The sequence below is a fragment of the Betta splendens genome, chromosome 1 (assembly GCF_900634795.4).
Source record: "Betta splendens chromosome 1, fBetSpl5.4, whole genome shotgun sequence".
NCBI classification, from domain to species: domain Eukaryota; kingdom Metazoa; phylum Chordata; class Actinopteri; order Anabantiformes; family Osphronemidae; genus Betta; species Betta splendens.
The window spans coordinates 17,136,296-17,153,948 of record NC_040881.3 but is presented as its reverse complement, the minus strand read 5'-3'; the positions used below and the strand labels follow the sequence as shown (position 1 = coordinate 17,153,948).

Here is a 17,653-nt window from a genome sequence, read left to right as displayed (position 1 = left end):
CAGGTTTGGTCAGTGATGGTTGAGGCTCATCGGTTCTGCCTCCTTACCTTCCGGTCCCTGCGTTACCAAGCCGGCACCAACCTGCTCCTGAGCTGTCAGTTCATTAGCGCTCAGCTGTACGTTCCACTGCTGTCGTGACCTGGCAACGAACCCGTTTCTAACGTTCTGGTTCACTGAAGAGGGTCACATATTGTTGTTGGATCAAGTCTAGAACCCAAAAACCTCAGATTCAGCAGACGTTTGAGATCAAGTTCCTGCTTTTTCAACTGTGTGAGTCCAGGAAACACCTTGTGTAACTGAGGTCCATAAGAGGAAAGGATTTGAGGTCATCACGTTTATTGTAGATTTAGTGCCTCGAGTTTCTGTCTAAGCACTTTGTTCCTTCCTTCTACGCAGCGCTGTTCTCTGGCTGATGTCGGCTGTGTTAACCTTCAACTGCTTGCATTAGGTAGTGGGAGGGTAGCATCTATTAGCCTCATGCTATTCATGTGTTGTGCTGATGTATGAAGCAGAGCTGACCAATCACAGGGCGGAGGGTTAAATTACCCCCATGTGCTGACATGGGGGTAATGATGAAGTGCAGGACACTGAGCCCCATGTCGCCCCTGTGTGTGAGTGGGAGCGTTTCCCATTCATCTTAAACACAAGAAGAGCATGTCTCATATAAATACTCAGCGGTTTCTTTATTCCAGTCACTGATTTTACAGCACTTCAGAATCAGACCCTGTACAAACATTCTGAGGAACAGAAGAGCACATCGGTACCAAAAGACCCATTCAGGGAACAAGGACGGGCAGCATTCTAACTACCCACATCCAAACTCTACCAGAACCGTGAGAAGCTAACCAACCTCACACGGTTCCACGTGTGAGTCGTGTCCTGTTGCTACGAAGCTGCACAAAAACGCCGCGGCTCCCGTTAGAAGGGGTTGAGGCGGAGTCCTGTTCCCAGGGGGGAGAAGGGGTTGACTTTGGCCCACATCAGCGCATCGTTGAGAGAGATGGCGGATTTACCGTCCTCCAGCATGAACACTGGACCCTGCACATGCACAGAACACAGGGGGGTGAGGCGTCGCAGGGAGGGAAGGCCCACACCCACCCACGACCCAACACCCACCTGGATCCTGTGTCCAGTGAAGCAGGACGGCTGCACGTCCGAGTGGCTCGGCAGACTGGACCCTGTGACGTAGTCGGCGCCGCACAGAACCAGCGAAGCTGCAGGACAGAGGAGTGGGTTACGTACGTGCCGTCCGCATTTAAGGGGGATTCAGTCATTAGGCTGCTACTTTACCAGAGTCTGTTGGTTGGATCCTGGTCTCCAGGAGGCTGAACTCTTGTTTTTGACTCTCTGGGGGGACTTGAAAAAACACACAGACGTACATGTGAACTGATGAGACACTGCATACGAGCCCTGCTGCACTCCTGCTGAGCCTGGAGACTCTGAGGGGACTCATAGGTCCGTTTGTGGAATCAAAACAAACTGGGCTGGAATTAAATACTGTACAGTGAACATGCTGGTTAGAGTCAGTCCACCCAGTTCCATTATGTACAGGGGAAATCATCTCTCCAATCGTGCACGTAGATACATTTGAAGTGACCATGGAGTGACAACACCACAGTTTCTAAAGGCCATGGTAGCCATGAAACCCATAGGGTGAAAGCCCAGACCCCCAGAACCAGAGAGTGTCTGTCCCTCCTGCAGACCTCACGGCCTGAGGCCAGAGGCCAAGTTCAGTAGGCTCCAGACTCCAATGCTTTATAGTGGAAAAACCTGGCCATCGACTGGTGGAAATGTACCAGACACACCACACCCACGTGGTGGCCATGGCCAACCCACAAGCTGCTACATATCATCACTACGATACAGAAGCACATGTTCCACAATGATCAGCACTGCTCCCCTACACATGGTGACACCCACACCCACAGCCAGGAGGCTGCTGTACTAGTGGAACCAGTGTGATCCCAGTGCAGAGTGTTGGGATTCTTTTTCTTGTGATCTTTTTGTGCCATTCCCCTCATGCGTGTGACCCACCTGCTATTCATCTGTGTGCAGGCCCGCCAGGCATCCAGCTCCACAGACAGCTGCTCAATCCTCAGGGGAACACACACCTCCCTTCGCTTCAGCAGCTGACTGAGAAACGAAAATAAAACCTGGTGACGTAACCTGATCATGTAGAGAAACACTGGATGCGTGTGGAGCCATGAACCAGGGCCTTCAGTTAAAACATGAAGCTGAAAACCCAAAAAGACCTGAACTATGAGAAAGTGTAAGAAACTTCAAACTTTAAATAATATAAATAGTGATGCAAGTAGCTTGAGTTGATCTCTACAGGTACCTGGTGTATTCATAGAGAGCGGGTACGATGCTGGAGTACTGTCTCTGGATGGCAAGCAGCCCCCCAACGTAGCCACAGAGGATCAGCAGCTCACTGCGGGCTCTGTACACACAACCACAAAACACACACACACACACACACACACGCAAACACACACACGCAAACACACACACACACACACACACACACACACACGCAAACACAACACACACACGCAACAACACACACGCAAACACGCAACAACACACACACACACACACACACACACGCAACACACACACACACACACACGCAAACACGCAACACACACACGCAACAACACACACGCAAACACGCAACAACACACACACACACACACACACACTGATCTAATCTGGCAGTGGACAGGAATTAAAACTGTAACGCATGAATAGAAACTAATGATTTTACTCAGTCAAACTGGCCATAATGAGGCGGTTTGTTCTGATATAACTCATCAGATCCAGGAGTGGTTGAACACTCTCCACCGTCCAGTCGGGTCCAGTCAGCTGTTCTGTGATATAATAGAAAGGTGATAATGTGGTACACCACCCACTGCTTCATATAAACTAAATGAGGCCCTTTCAGGCAGACACAGCTCCAGTACCTTTGACGTGATTGATGCCGATGGGAAGAGCCTTCTCAGGTTCTGAGCTCAGAAGGTGAAACTTAACCGCTGAAAACAGATCTCCTTCATCCATGGCTTCTTCTGCCAACGCCTTGCATTCCTCTAACGAGGGAAGGCCACACTTGAAACAAACGACACAAGAACGCAGTCTCATTATAACTCAGTACCATTCCGACCTTTCATAGACAGAACCTACCAACTCCTGCTCACCTTTTCATGCATTTGGTTGATTTCTGCATCACTTCCTGGGTAAAATGCACATAGCTTAGCCAATAAGGTCTGGTTACTAGGGATCATCTGCAGTAGTTCTGCTGACAGCTCCCTGGAAGCAAAGAGCCAGCTTAAATGTCTGCTTGGTGCCTCGTCATGACATAAAGGAGCAGAAGCATCCCAGACTGCATGACGGCCATATTAACTATAGTAGCTCCCAGTAATAGCTCCACATGTTAAAGGCAGCACATGGGCTGTACATTACCATGTAGGTGTGGCCATGTACTTCCTGGCCAGCAGTTGCAGGCAGTATGCAGTGCTCTGATTGGCTGCCTCTCCCAGGACCAGGCCTATGCATGCCGCCAGCTCCAGCTCGTTTCCTCGGATCAAACTGGACATGGCCAACTACAAGCAGAACCACACATTCCATCCATGGTTTAAAACCGTTTACCACAGCGGCGAGTATGATTAGAACCAAGTCCAGACTCTGCTGAGAACCTTAATGTCGTCCACAGCAAGGTGACAGCACGCTGCCAGCACAGAGTGTCCGTCCTGGAAGTACCACTCAGCCAGGTCCTTGCACACCTTGTGTAGAAGGCTGGGCAGAAAAGGTTAGTGGTCACAGGCCTATCCCAGCTTACAGACAGGCCGCGGGTCCGACACAGGGCGTACAGACAGACACTCTCTCCAGTCATGCTGTAGCTGAGAGGAGGATGCTGGTCCAACTCCTCTCTATAGACAACACCTCCACCCCTACACAGTGTGTGGCTGGACAGAGGAGCACCTTCAGCCACAGGCTGATCAGTATTAGGTGTTCCACCAGAGATCCTCACCGGTGGAACATCAGTCTGTACAACTCCTCCTCTGTAAGGGTTGATCTTCATCCATGCCACAACATGTATAATAAAATGTCAGCTAGTAATTAGATGTGAGTGTGTGTAGATGTGTTAGCCTTATTTTTAATCTCCCTACCATCTTGTGTGTACCTCCATCTGTGACAGCGATCAAAGTGTGCACATTAATTTCCCCCTGGGATTAATAAAGGTTCTTCTTGAATCTTGAATCTTGAAATAGAGACAGCCTGGAATCAAACCCATGACCTTCTTCCGCCAACCACCACACACAACTCACACTTACAGTATGAGAATGGGCCTAACCCACTGTCTGGATGCTGTGGTCATCTAGTTCTCATACATACAATAATGGCTGCCTCCTCATATGCAGTGGAAAGTACTAAATGACATCATTTTTGCGGTGTAGCTTTACCTTTGGTACTGTTGCCTGTTGTCCACATCATTTGTATGATTGACAGGGGAGCTGTGAGGTGCACGGATGTTCCCTTCATATGCGCCCTACAAATACACATCAATAATATTATGCATCATGTATGAACAAATGTCACATCCATGACACTAACTGAGTTCAGCTCTTTCACACCATCTATCTCCTTCTCATGTACCTGTGCTATGAGCAAGGCCTCCAGAAGTTGTCCTCTGCCGCTGAAGAACGTGACCAGCCTTTTTATGTCTCCTGTAGCGATGCAATATGGGATGGCATCGTCATTGTCCTCCGCCATCAGCTGGTCAGCTCGCCTGAAACGCAGCCGTGTAGACACGCACACACTTTAGAGGTTGGATACGTGAATATAAGATGAGTAGGGATTTGCTACAGAAGCTGTAGCTTCATCATTAGTTGATGCTTTATTCATCATAGCTTCAGAGTCTCTGACTCAGCTGCATTTGAAGGTGTGGTGGAGTCATTTTGCTACTTTGCTGCATTGTTTGCACAAAACCAAACAAGTTCAGTGTTAATACTGTGGCAGGAAGCACTAAGTGTGACAGGAGTGGCAGGAAGCTGATAACGCTTTAGTCAAATAGAAAAGGTGACAAAGGGTGAAACAATGGTGGATTTGAAGGTTTACCGCTGCATCAGTTTCTTCCAGTACTTCATTGAAACTCCTGGAGCCACAGACAAAGCTTTTTCCCACTGAAGACACAGATACAGTCATGACATATACAGTAGAGTGGTCACTTCCCACCACAGGTCTGCTGTTGGTTCAAACATTTCTGCTGCTGACTCCTCTGCTCTCATGACAGTTCCGAAAATGATAAATCATCTGCTTAAACCTGGAAACATAAACGTCTGCTGCAGTAAGGTTGTTTCCAGATGCTGTAACGCCTGTTCTGTTCTAAGTCATAATGATTAAAACGGTGAATGGTTTCATTACTCTCTGAGTCAAATCTATAGTCTAGCAGTGAATTAATGCAGCTTTTAGACAGTTACTGTCAACTTCTACATAAATGTTACAATCAAAACTAAGTCAAATAAACATAAGAACTTGAATGTGTACAGTAACGGATGATGGAGACAATAGAAAACACAGCTGGTGCCTGAGTTCTAGAGTCTGGGTGGGAGAGGCTCTCAGTGAATCATCACCACGTCAGGTCCGGGAGTCATTAACAGATAGATGCTTCTAGGAACATGAAGCGTCATGTTGAGAGTCCAATCATTCAGACGAACATGTCATCTGCTGCAGGTTCAGTCAGACAGAATAGATCTGATGCTCACTGAGCAAGTCATTCACTGAAAGAGACTGATGTTTAATAAACCACTTTTTATATTTATTGTTACTTTGCTTTTGCAGAAGGAGAAGGAGGCTCATTATGTTAGGCTTAATGTATATTATTATGTTATGCATCAGGGATGCGGCTTTAATCTGACCTTGACATCTGGTTCTACATCATTAAAGCAAACTAGTCAACCGACAGATTACATGATCATCATTATTCAGCATTCATCTCAAAGCATGGTGCAGAGTGTTTGACCAGTTCAGTTCAGCTGAATTCAGTCGATTCCTAAAGCAGCAAAACAACAAACCTCATCCTCATAGATCCTCAGTGCTCTCAAAAACCTTCATGCTTTATGAACCAGTATCAGAGTGGTACTAGAATGCTACTAGAGTCTGCATCCATTGACACATACATACCTGTCCAAGCTCCACCATTAACTCACAGTATCGCTGAATTTGTCCCAGCCTCAGGTGGATGTCAGCAGCTTCTTTTAGCCTCTCCTCTTTACTGGGAGCTCCGATGCCTCCTCCAAACTTAGACATCTTTACTATGGTCAGTTCCTGAGCTTCTGACTGAAGGAAGGAAGGAAGAAAGCCTGGTTTTGTCGGGCTGTGGACCTGCTACCTTTACCTGTGGGGGTCCTGTCTGTCTAATGAGTCTCTTACCGTTTTAAACTTGAGCAGGTGCTTCATGTGCATCACTCCTTTGCTGTAGCTGGGTGGTAGCAGCGAGTCGTCCTGGCCGTTGATGACTGACACCAGGTCCCACAGGTTGCTGCTGCCTCCTGGAGGCTGGTACGGAAATGACAGGGGTGATCAAAAGCCACCCGTACACTCAGATGATGTTCAGTCCTGACATATAACGTATATATATGTTTATCAGAACATCAGCAAAGAGGAAAACCATCTAAAGTGTAGTTACTGAAAAGCATTCTGAGAACCAGCGCAGCTTCTTGGCTTTGATGTCACCACTCAGTTTGTCCAGCTCCTGCTTGACGTCTCGAGACACTTTCCCACAGAGCAGCGGAGGGGAGCCAGGAACCATAGCGGTGTCTGCAGACACACAACCCGGTCAGAGGGGAACTGGAGCCGCGCTCCGTGAAGCCAAAGAGCGTGAGGGCCGCTCCCACCTGTGCTTCCTATGATCCTCTCCCAGGGCTGGTCAGTGAGGATGTTCAGCAGCAGAGGAGCGATGAGGGGGGTCAGGGACCACAGCCTCACAGTGCTGTCCCGGCTGCAGCTGGCCATGGTGAACGGGCGGCTGTGATGACAGGTTAGACCTGCACACACAGGAGGAAGCTATGGGCTGTCTGGTGTGGAGCATCACTCACCGTCTGCACACACTCCTACCATAGACATCAGCCCCATGGTCGTAGACTGTGTCTAGACACGTGCCGTCCCTGGTGTCCCACACTCTGATCGTATAGTCCCAAGAACCTACAAAGTAACACAACAATTAGTAAAGACGGTCTCTAAAAGTACGGTAACTACGTAAAACACAACACGTTACAACACTTGCGTGATTTGAGTCCAACCAACTAAAAACTAGCATGTATCTTCATTACAAACCAAATTTCTACCTAGTGCAATTGATTATTTCTGAGTTTTAATGATTCAAGTTTTTCTAGAATTAAATATCAAATTATTCCATTTTATTTTTTAAGCAATGTCAGGTCCATCTTGAAGTACTTTGAACTACCCTGTAAAAAAAAGGTAATAAATCTAGAAGACGTCATCGTTTAGGGGGAAACTGCCACAAGGTGGCGGTAAAGAGCGGTCTAGAAAACTGTTAAACTCATTTAAATTTAAATAATTCATAAAATTGCAAACACTGCAAATTATGAAAGACCCTCAATACTCACTCACAGTCTGCCGCTTTGTCCTAGTCAGGGCCAAAAGGTAGGATGGACATTGGACAGTGGGATTCTGACCCTTCATTTACACCTATGGGCAATCCTGACTACAAGCCCTTGGGCCAACGAAGGTTAACGGACAGGAATCAGACCCAGGACCATCCTGTGCTAAAGACTTCACCACCTTACCACCTGAGGAACCAACAACAGCTAATGAAATCTAAAAAGCCCAGTTCCAGTGAACACACTGGGTTGAATATATTTAATGTGAACGCATTAATGCAGCTGGACAGGTGCTACTAACGAGTGGAGCGATGGTCCACAGACACCTGTTTGGAAGGTTCCACAGGTGGACATCATGACCTGATTGTCCATACCGACATGAGCCAGTATTCTGCCTGATACCAGGCCGGCCTGTAGTCCTATCCAGCAACAAAGCCCACGACAAAGCAAGTCCTGCATCATATATAGTAATAATATTTGTAATATTATATTATATTATATTATTATAATAATATTATTAAATTATATCATATTTGTATAATAAATATTTGGACCATATTCTATTCATATGCTTTACATATAGTCCCCACTTCACTGGCCTAGGGTTAATAGTAGCATCAGTGGCAGTGAGGGGAGCTTGTTGCCTGGTGCTGCTCAAGTGGGGTGCTTGTATTAAACCCTGTAAAGTGTCTGGAGAGGAGCTTTGTTGTGAACGGCTGCTCTGCAAATCAACTGAATAAAAGGGAAAAAAAAAAGGAACATTACCCGAGATGAGGAGGTAGGGAACCTCCGTGTTCCACATCAAGCCTCTGACCGGAGCTGTGTGACCACTCAGCACGTAATGCATGCGTCCTGTGGTGTAGTCCCAGATACGCACGGTACTGCACACACACAAACAGAATTAACAAAAGATTCTGAGCAACGGAAACACTCATTTACCATTAAAAACACGGAAGCAAGAGATGAAAAGTACTGTTTAAACCAGACACCCACACGGTTTGATCCACACATTCACTATGAATTTGATTCATGCACAAGTCTCTCAGACAAGCTTGATTTGGTACGTGCACCAACAGTAGTGTGATCCCAACGAGCCGCTCCGAGCTCGGTCTGTGTCTGTACTCACCCGTCGTCTGACCCAGAGCACAGTATTCCCTCTCTGAGTGGGGACCAGCGCACGTGGAAAACCTTGGCCGAGTGCCCCGTGAAAACCTTCAGAGGCTGTTCAGAAGCTGGTGGCCAGGTAGTAGACGCGGACGTTCTTGTCCCTCAGGCAAGCCGGTGGCGATCATGTCCCTGCAGACAGCAGGAGCCCCACTTCACATGGGCTTGGACGGACTGACTGTTCCCTGAGTATTTATTTATCTATTCTAACTATATGTAGGCTGATCAAACAATGAAACAAAAAAGCATAGACTAATAATAAATAATGGGTATTTACAAACGTGTGATAACGGATGTAGCGATGTCTTACTTGTTGTTCTGGGCTCCATCACAACCAAACACAGCAGCAGGATGTCTGTACTTATGAAGTATTTTTAACCCGTCGATGGTCCGAATGATACTGTTGTCAAAAACACATAAATTCATGTAGTCCTCTGTACATATGGACAGCACAAAAACCCACCATTAATGACACACAAGGGGAAGCAGCCCTATGAAGGAAGAGGAGCTCCTACCAGAATCCATCTCCACTACAGGTGGCAATCCTCTAGAATCCTTATGGCTCAGGAAATACAGAAAGATGCCATTCTTACCATGCTGAGGAGGGACAGAGAGGGACAGCACATCGTCACGGCACCGATATCACACAATACGTTGAAACACTCGCAACGTTTTGTCTTATTGACACCCTCATTGAAGCGTGTGATGATTTTGCCCTTCCTGACGTCCCATATGAACGCTCCGTTACGAGACGTTGCCCCTGCGATGCAGTTCAGGTCTCCTTCCAAACACACACAGCACGCACGCACAGAGGCACGTACAGCACACACACACACACGCACACACGCACACCCACACACACAACACAACACACAGCCCACACACCCACACCACACACACACAACACACACACACACACAGGTCAGCTACAAAACAGATAGAACTTCACAGAGATGTTTCGTGTGTGTTTCGTGCATACACACATTGTGTGGAGGTGGTGTTTAAAGTACCCTGGAGCCCAGGATAAAGAGTAGAAGACGACGCCTTCGTTACCAGGGGAGGTATAAACAGCTGTTAGCGTGTGTGTGTCCCAGATTTTGATAGTTCCATCAAAGCTAGCGGTGGCCAGCAGGTTGGGATCGTCCGGCTTGAACTGCAGTCAAAGATGGTCTCAAACATGCCCCTGAAACAACACGAGAACTCTGAGAAACAGCAGAGTGATGCAGCCAAGGACACAGTGTGTTTGGTCATGAATAGGCTGGAAACATGCACGAGTTCAAAGTTACCAAATCTCGTAAAAAGTCCCACTTTTGGCCCCCATGTCATAGAGTCCCACCCCTCCGTCCATGAAGCAGCACACGGCGTGGCCAGGAGGCAGAGAGAAGGCGTGGTTCTGGGACAGGGTGGGTGGAGGTAACTGCTTCACTGGTGGAACTGGTGTGCTGGCTTTTACTGGGAGAGCAGGAGCTTGGAGCTTTACAGAGAGAAGAGGAGTCAACACTGAAGATGCCTCTGTCTCATGTTACAGGCAGCAAACATAAGCACTACCAGCATGTTTGCTGTGGTAGGGGTCTGTGGCTGCAACACTCATAGCTGTTAACACCAGAAGGTGAGGATGTGGATTCTGTGCAGGACACGCAGGTATAATGAGTAGGTTTAAACCCTACCTTTCTTGACAGGAGCAGAGCTGAGCACATGTAAAGCGTGAAAGCCGGTCTTTTTGAGTTTAAAGCTGTCCAGAGGAGTGGAGCGGGACACGTTCCAAACCCTCAGCACTCCGACCTGAGAGTCTGGTTCACACACAAAAACAAGTCACAACATCAGCTGCTTCAGCGCGTGTTCATGGGCTCTGGATGCTCCAATGAACTGGGCTGTGCATCGGTGACAGCCTGTCACCTGTTGACTGCCATGATGTGGTGATTGTTACACAAGACATGAGTATTTTTACAGCATAACCATTTTATATGGCGGCATCATATTGATTTTACCGAGGTGTACATGGAAACACCAGCTACCAGAGCAGCAGCCTATAGAGAAGTGAAGCATGCAAATATCAAGCTTCCCGTTTCTCTGTCCGGACACATGTAGTCCCTGTGGAAGGAGATCCATGATGTCATCATGTTTAGCTGCTATGTATCCAGCAAGACACGTCAGAAACATGTTCCACGTACACAGTGGCTTGTATGTTGGTCCAACCCATAATGTGCAGCCTACCTCCGGTGATGAACATGCCTGGTGCGGAGGGGACCCAGGCCAAACACTGGACTGACGCAGCAGCTGAGGGGAAGCAGAAGGACGTGATACAGGCCAAGGCTTCACTGTCCACCAGCCGGATGCCATTATGAGGTTTGACACTGCAAAGAGAAGCAACGTTCATTGTCCCACAGTTACAGTTAGAAGTTACCGTATCAGGAGACATGTACTAGTTGTCCACACCATAGTAAATACTCGACTGACAAAGGGTCCCACTCCAGAGCACTAACTGGGTCTTCCTCATCTGTGCCCTCCAGCGACTCTGGGCGGCAACACGTGCTTTTGGCTTTTACTCCCTAAACAGGAGCAGACGGAGCAAAGCGAGTGAAGGTGAGCTGCAGACGCCGCTGTCCTTCAGCTGAACAAACCTTTACCTGGCTGGAAGATAGACAAGCTTCCGTCTGTGTGCCCAAACACCAGCTTGCCTTTCTTGCTGGGGTGCCATCTGAATAGACAGATGTCCGACAGGAAGGAGTGGGCGTCCTTATGCACCGTGACCCCGGCGTCTGGACCCCCGTAGGCCCACACGTAGAGCGGCCCTCGCTGGGACACAAAGGCCACTCCATCAGCCGAGTTCCAGCACCAGCTGACGGACGCAGGGACACCTGGAAGGCGACAGTGTCAGTGATGTAAGCCGCAGCAGCCCACCAGGCGTGCCAGCGTGCTCCATCATTACCCTTGGTGTTGTCCAGCCGGGCTACGGCCTTCTGCTCCGCTACGTTCCACACGATGAGCAGGTTATCTGCAGAGGCCGAGGCGAACAGGTCGCGATTGTCCGGACACCAGCTGATGGCGGTTATGGTCTTCTTGTGCTCCGACATGATGGATCGCAGCTTGAATTCATTGTACTGCTGGTCCAACTGCAACAATGAGGTTTCAGTGAGCGACAAGAAATTTAAATAGGCACAAAAAAAAGCTTAAAGTAGTAGTTATGAGAAATCACCTGGTAAATGTAAATAGCCAGAGTAGCGCAGTAGGCGAAGCGGTCGCCGCTGGCGGCACACACGTCTTTATTCCAAGGCTGACAGCCTGCAGCCAGCAGGCCCACCTGCTTCACCTTGGCCATCCTCACCTGCAGGCAAACATGAGATGAGAACACAGATCCAGGGGGATGCCACATGTTCTTCCTAGCATTTCATTAGTAACGCTGCCTGTCTGGGTTGGAATTGTGATTGTTTTACCAGAGCAGAGCTCCACTTAAACTGAGGCAGAGGACAGAGAGGATTAGACCATTAAGACAGACACGTGTAGAGCGGATTCAAGAAACCTGTGCTGCGATTGGCTGCTCCTGATCTGATAAACTGATTGAATATTGTCACTGTGAGGAAGTGAGTGACTAAGCGTCCATTCATTAGAACTCCTGTATGTCCTCCTCCTCTGCCCATACTGTACAAACCACACCGGGAGCAGCAGGGCTAGCTGTGAGCTAAAGGCTAGCACTGATCATGATTAAAGGAGCAGGCCACCTGAATGCAGACGACGGCCAAGGTGTGGAGGCAATGAGTGCCTCACTGCCATCAAAGGTCATCTTGAAGAACCTGACGACCACTTAACCAGTAACATCTGCCTGTCAGGTGCAAATTGACTCATTTACATGTAAATGTCCCACCTCCTTTCTGCTTTCACCTCATAATGATGTGACTGTGTAAACAGTGATGATGTTCAATCATTACTGAATTAGCTGTAGGCCCTTTTGAAGGTTTGTCATCACATATAAATTTTATCTAAATCTTATGAAGATGACTTTCATTCTTCCCCACTGGCGAATAGAACAAAGCTGAAACAGCAACATATACATGAGAGCCTTGAACCTGATCTGTTAGTTTCATAAGAGTGACAACAATCCACACTGTGGATATGATCATTGGTCATTAGGAACCTTTGAATCACTAACAGGACTTTACTGTAACATCTGCACTGCACTGCAAACACCAGGAGTCAGGAGAACGATGGGGAAACTGAGTGAGACTTGCTGGAAGTTTACCTCATCGTTACATGATGTATGCGTTGGTTAGAGAAAAGTGTTTTGAACATATTTATGAGTGTGAGCTATTGGACAGTGGTCAAAGAGCTCACGCTGGGGCACAGGTCTTCAGTGCCTCACAGGGCCACACAGACACAACCACAACACCTGACTGCATGTGTCTGGATGACACGACAGGCACCACCACACGTCTGGTGGTGTCAAACCCACATTCTTTATTTGCTACCTAGAATCAAAATGTGACCTGCGTTCATTTAAAATGTGAAACTATATGATGATGTTTCTAGTGTTTCTGATGAGTGCTAAACTTTTAGGCAGCACAACAACAGCAGAGCTGAAGTCATCTTGAGGTTTGATTTTCACATCTTCCACACCTTCAAAAGGTAAAGTGATCTGACAGCATTATAGTTGGAGCTATGGGTCTGAATGGAATCGAGTGGATTATGGTGTGGGGGCATGAACTGTGTGGGGTGAATAATGACATCACACCTGTGAATCCAGTCGCCCACGTGCACAGAAACACATGTTGGAGTCCGTTAGCTTCTCGGACCCTTAGCTCGCAGGAAAGTATTAAGAACTGATGTATTAAACTGATCTGGATTCGCTGATTTCAGCCGCCATTAATGCCGAGACCCACCTGAAACTGTGACACGTCCAGCCACACACGACGCAGTCAAATGTACATAACGTTTTCAATATGCAAATCAAGAAGACGATCCCCGCTTGTATAGACACAGCAGGAACGCGCGTGTCGCACGAGGCCACCGGAACCAGAGGTAAAGGCGTCAATGGACCAGCTCGTCTTGTGTCATGCTAGCAGCGTAGACTCCAGCTAACTGAGCTAACCAACCAGCCATTGGTTCCTATGACAGGTCCAGTATAATCTGTATCAACAGGTTCTGGCAGCTCACACTCACTGTCCGACACCGAGCCGCCTGCCCGAACAGCGGCTTGGCGGTAACGGTACCGTCCGGCCGCAGTGCGTCGCGTGTGTGGTGCTGACGGGCAGCTGCTGTGTTTTTGTTCTTACCGTCAGTTGTCGGATGGCTCGGGCACAGCGGACAGCTCCAGGTGCTGAAATGTGAACCGCTCGATGCTTCGCGTGAGCAACGAGCTGTAACTGCGGCAGCCATTGGTCTGCGGGGATAAGATAGTGATTAACTATTGGCTGTCGGACATGTCAGTAAAAGTGCTTCACCTAATGTTCCCTGGGCAGTTCCTGTAGAATGAATGAATCTCAAACGGGTTGATTTTTTTATTTTATTAAATGAATTCATAAAAAATTATTACAGAGACTGTTAAATGGCATCATCCAGACTGCTGCAGCCAGAGTCTGACTGGGCTCAGAGATCACATTTCTTGTACATCGGCTTCTTTGTCCTGTTAAATCGAAAATTATAAAGAGAATTCAAACTCCCTAAGTTCTTAATGGTCAGCTCCATCATGTCTAACAGTCCCCATAGCTTCTTTCAGAGATGGTATACTGATGGTTCTACATGTAGAATGGGAGGCAGAGCCTTTAGCTACCAAGCTCCTCTGTAGAACCAGCTTCCACTCCTCCATTTTAAGACCAGGCTTAGAACCTTCCTTCTAGTCAGAGATGCTTCAGGTCACCATGAACCATTGTAGTGAAGCTGCTACAGACTTAGTGGCTGGATGTTCTTTACACTTTGTCTCATTTTCAGTGTTGTTACCGGCTAAAGTGAGTCATATGCACAACATGTGGCAGTTTAGTGAGGATGAGGATAGATAGAAAAATTGCATAAAAAGACAAATGAAGGCCACCCCTCTTCATGAACCAACCAAGACTGGTTCTGTTTGCTGTTCAATTTTCAACACAAGGCAGTGATTTATCAGACATATCATTTCTAAAAGTTAAATATCAATTAACTTTATATGGCAAACAAACATGCCAGCTCTCCATCTTTTTGGCATTAGTGTAAGAAAAATTGTTAAAATATGCTAATATTATAAAAGCAGTTTTGCTGTATAACTGCCCTTACATTTTTTTTAGCTGAATCAATCAAGTAAGTGTAAGGCAAAATAACCATTAGCACTGAATAACTAAGCAGGCTTTATCTAGAAGTCTAGTGGTCAGATTCTACATCGTAGTTTGATACATTACTAGACTTTTGAAAATCACATTCCCTATGTTTAAAAACAGAGCTGTTAAAAGGAAGACGACTTTCTGCAGACAAAAATAATATACAAAATTTTATTACAAAAGAAAATTCATCCTACATGAAACTTCCACATTAAAATGGCTGCAAATCTTTTTAATCAAACTACAGATAAATCCTGGTAATAAAATGACAGTGAAGAAACAGCACCTAAACAAAACAAACAGTGCTTCCAGGAAAACAAACAAAAAAAAAAATTTAAAACTCTGCTGCTGTCCACTGCCTTACAGGAGTTTCAATCCATTGTATTATCACAGGAAAATGGAATCTGGCTGTAGTTTAGATAAGAATCTAAGAAAACAAACCCCAGTTCAAATGGAACAAATATAAACCATAGGGGACTAAGTGTCAAAATCTAAATCCCTGAATAAGAAAAAAAGGAATATAGGTCTGGTTACCTAAAGAGGCAGACCAACAGGGACAGCTATACTTTTGGAACCATCCACACACACAAACATTAAGCCGAACAATGCATTGCAAACTTCACATCCTTTGACATAAACCGTTTAGTCGTCATCATCGTCCTCTTCATCCTCATCCTCTTCCTCCTCATCGTCGTTCATCATCGTCGTCATCATCATCAGCTGGTTCCGCTTTCTTGGCAGTGGGCCTACCCGGTCCACTTTTCTTGCCAGCACCACTCTTCCCTGAACCACCTTTGGCCCGGTAGGCAGCAACATCCTGAGAAAATTCACAAACCATCAACTTGGGAAAAAGCTCTAATTTATTATTAATTATATAACATAAAAACTATGTATATTTTGATACATTTGAATGTTGACAGATACCTTTTCATATTTCTCCTTCAGTTTGCCAGCCTTGGCCTCATAAGGAGCCTTGTCTTTGGGGCCCTGTGCAGCCCACAGCTCACCAAGCTTTTTGGCAATGTCACCAATGGAAATACCAGGGTTCTCCTCCTTGATTCTGGGACGGTGGTCAGAGCAGAACACGAAGAAGGCAGAGCTGGGAACAACACAAGAAAAATGTTTTGGATTACTATAAGACGACAACAACATAATAGGTTGCAGTATTAGAGACACTTACGGTGGCCTCTTTGGGGCATTAGGGTCCTTCTTCTTCTTGCCTTTCTTGGCACCTTTTGGAGGAACGTATGTCTTCATCTCTCTGTCATACCGAACCTTATCATTTTTTGCCAGTTCTTCAAACTTAGATTTCTCCTTGGCTGACATGGTCTACAAAAAAAGGAGACCAGCAAGTTTTAAAAAAAGTCCAGTATTCTATACTTAATAGGGTTTTGGCACAGTCCCTTGTACTCTAGAACTAATTGTATCTTGCTGCCATTAGAAGGCAAATTCGCTTAATAAAATCTCTGCTAAATGCTTACCTTCCATCTCTCAGAGCACTTCTTGGAGAACTCGGAGAAGTTCACGCTGGTTCCTGGGTGCTTCTTCTTGTGTTCTTCGCGGCAGGTCGCGACAAAGAAAGCGTAGGAGGAGGTTTTTCCTCTTGGCTTATTCGGGTCCTTTGTCATGGCTGCGTTTAATCTAGAGCAGCAAAAAAAACTTATTACGTTAGCGCCGGTAGCAAAACTAACGCCCTGTGTGCATTTAAAATATCAAATTAACGGACGATTTAAGAATTAACAATGTGTGCTGGAGCAAACCTTAAATGAATTAATTCGATTCAAGGTTTGACTACTTGGTCAAAAGAAACAGGGCACGCAGACGCCGAGGAGTGATTTAAGGCTCTAATCGGCTTTCTGCCTCTCACGGACAAAAAGACGGGACTCCATTTTGTATCTTCCCGCCTAAACTAAACTGCGCCAAAACTTGCCCAGCCAAGTAATCTAATGCCAAACATTATATCGTCCCACAATTGCTTAGTTGTCTTAGGTTAAGTTGCAATTGTTCACATGCGAGAATAAACCAACGCCTATTGTAGGTTTAACTTAAGGATGTTGGCGCTACCGCGTCGTAGCAGGCTAAGCTACCAAACCAAATGGCGTTTGAATTGCATGTTGCGCACTAGCGTTAAACACATGTAAGCGCCTGCAGACGACTGCAAACCCAAAACTTCACGAAATAACCACAATCAGACTGATGTACCGAAAGGTACGAACACCATCATTACTTACGCTAACTTACAGACGACTTTAACAATATTTATTCACCAATATACTTAAAAAATAGCTAATGTCCGCGAGGCGGTTACGTTGGAGTACATATTGACAAAGGACTCATAGCAACCACAGAAAAGCTCAAATAAAACAAAAACAATTTTGAAACGACGACACCTTACCTATTCGGTCCAAGAGTAGTTGTAAACGAGTGACTGAGGAAGAAAGCGCAACTGTTTTGTCACTGTCTGCGATGTCAACCTAACTTGACTAAACTACTTTCAAAACTCCTCCCCACCACGAGCGGATTGGCTGGGGTCAAGTATTTAAATTTGAACTTAGGGCACAATTCGCGTACACGGCTGTGATTGGTCCC

The 17,653-nt window shown here is 46.5% G+C and overlaps 1 protein-coding gene and 1 pseudogene across 1 annotated transcript; both read right to left on the bottom strand.

Annotated features, from left to right (window-relative positions):
• Positions 1–664: 664 nt before the first annotated feature.
• wdr17 (WD repeat domain 17) lies at positions 665–14,207 on the bottom strand. Its single transcript, XM_055506672.1, is given in 38 exon segments — positions 665–1,038; positions 1,117–1,214; positions 1,291–1,356; positions 2,036–2,133; positions 2,339–2,440; positions 2,768–2,870; positions 2,964–3,105; positions 3,195–3,306; positions 3,460–3,599; positions 3,693–3,792; positions 4,461–4,546; positions 4,654–4,786; positions 5,116–5,180; positions 6,181–6,336; positions 6,430–6,555; positions 6,686–6,816; positions 6,894–7,043; positions 7,114–7,200; positions 8,385–8,500; positions 8,746–8,849; positions 8,851–8,895; positions 8,897–8,915; positions 9,094–9,183; positions 9,299–9,332; positions 9,335–9,382; positions 9,475–9,566; positions 9,797–9,966; positions 10,070–10,095; positions 10,098–10,197; positions 10,199–10,257; positions 10,451–10,573; positions 10,998–11,137; positions 11,220–11,305; positions 11,307–11,332; positions 11,411–11,641; positions 11,713–11,896; positions 11,980–12,108; positions 14,051–14,207. Coding segments are annotated over 37 exon segments (3,831 nt in total). The 5' UTR covers positions 12,103–12,108; positions 14,051–14,207; the 3' UTR covers positions 665–918.
• Positions 14,208–15,221: 1,014 nt separating this feature from the next.
• LOC114852088 (high mobility group protein B2-like) lies at positions 15,222–17,618 on the bottom strand (annotated as a pseudogene).
• Positions 17,619–17,653: the final 35 nt, after the last annotated feature.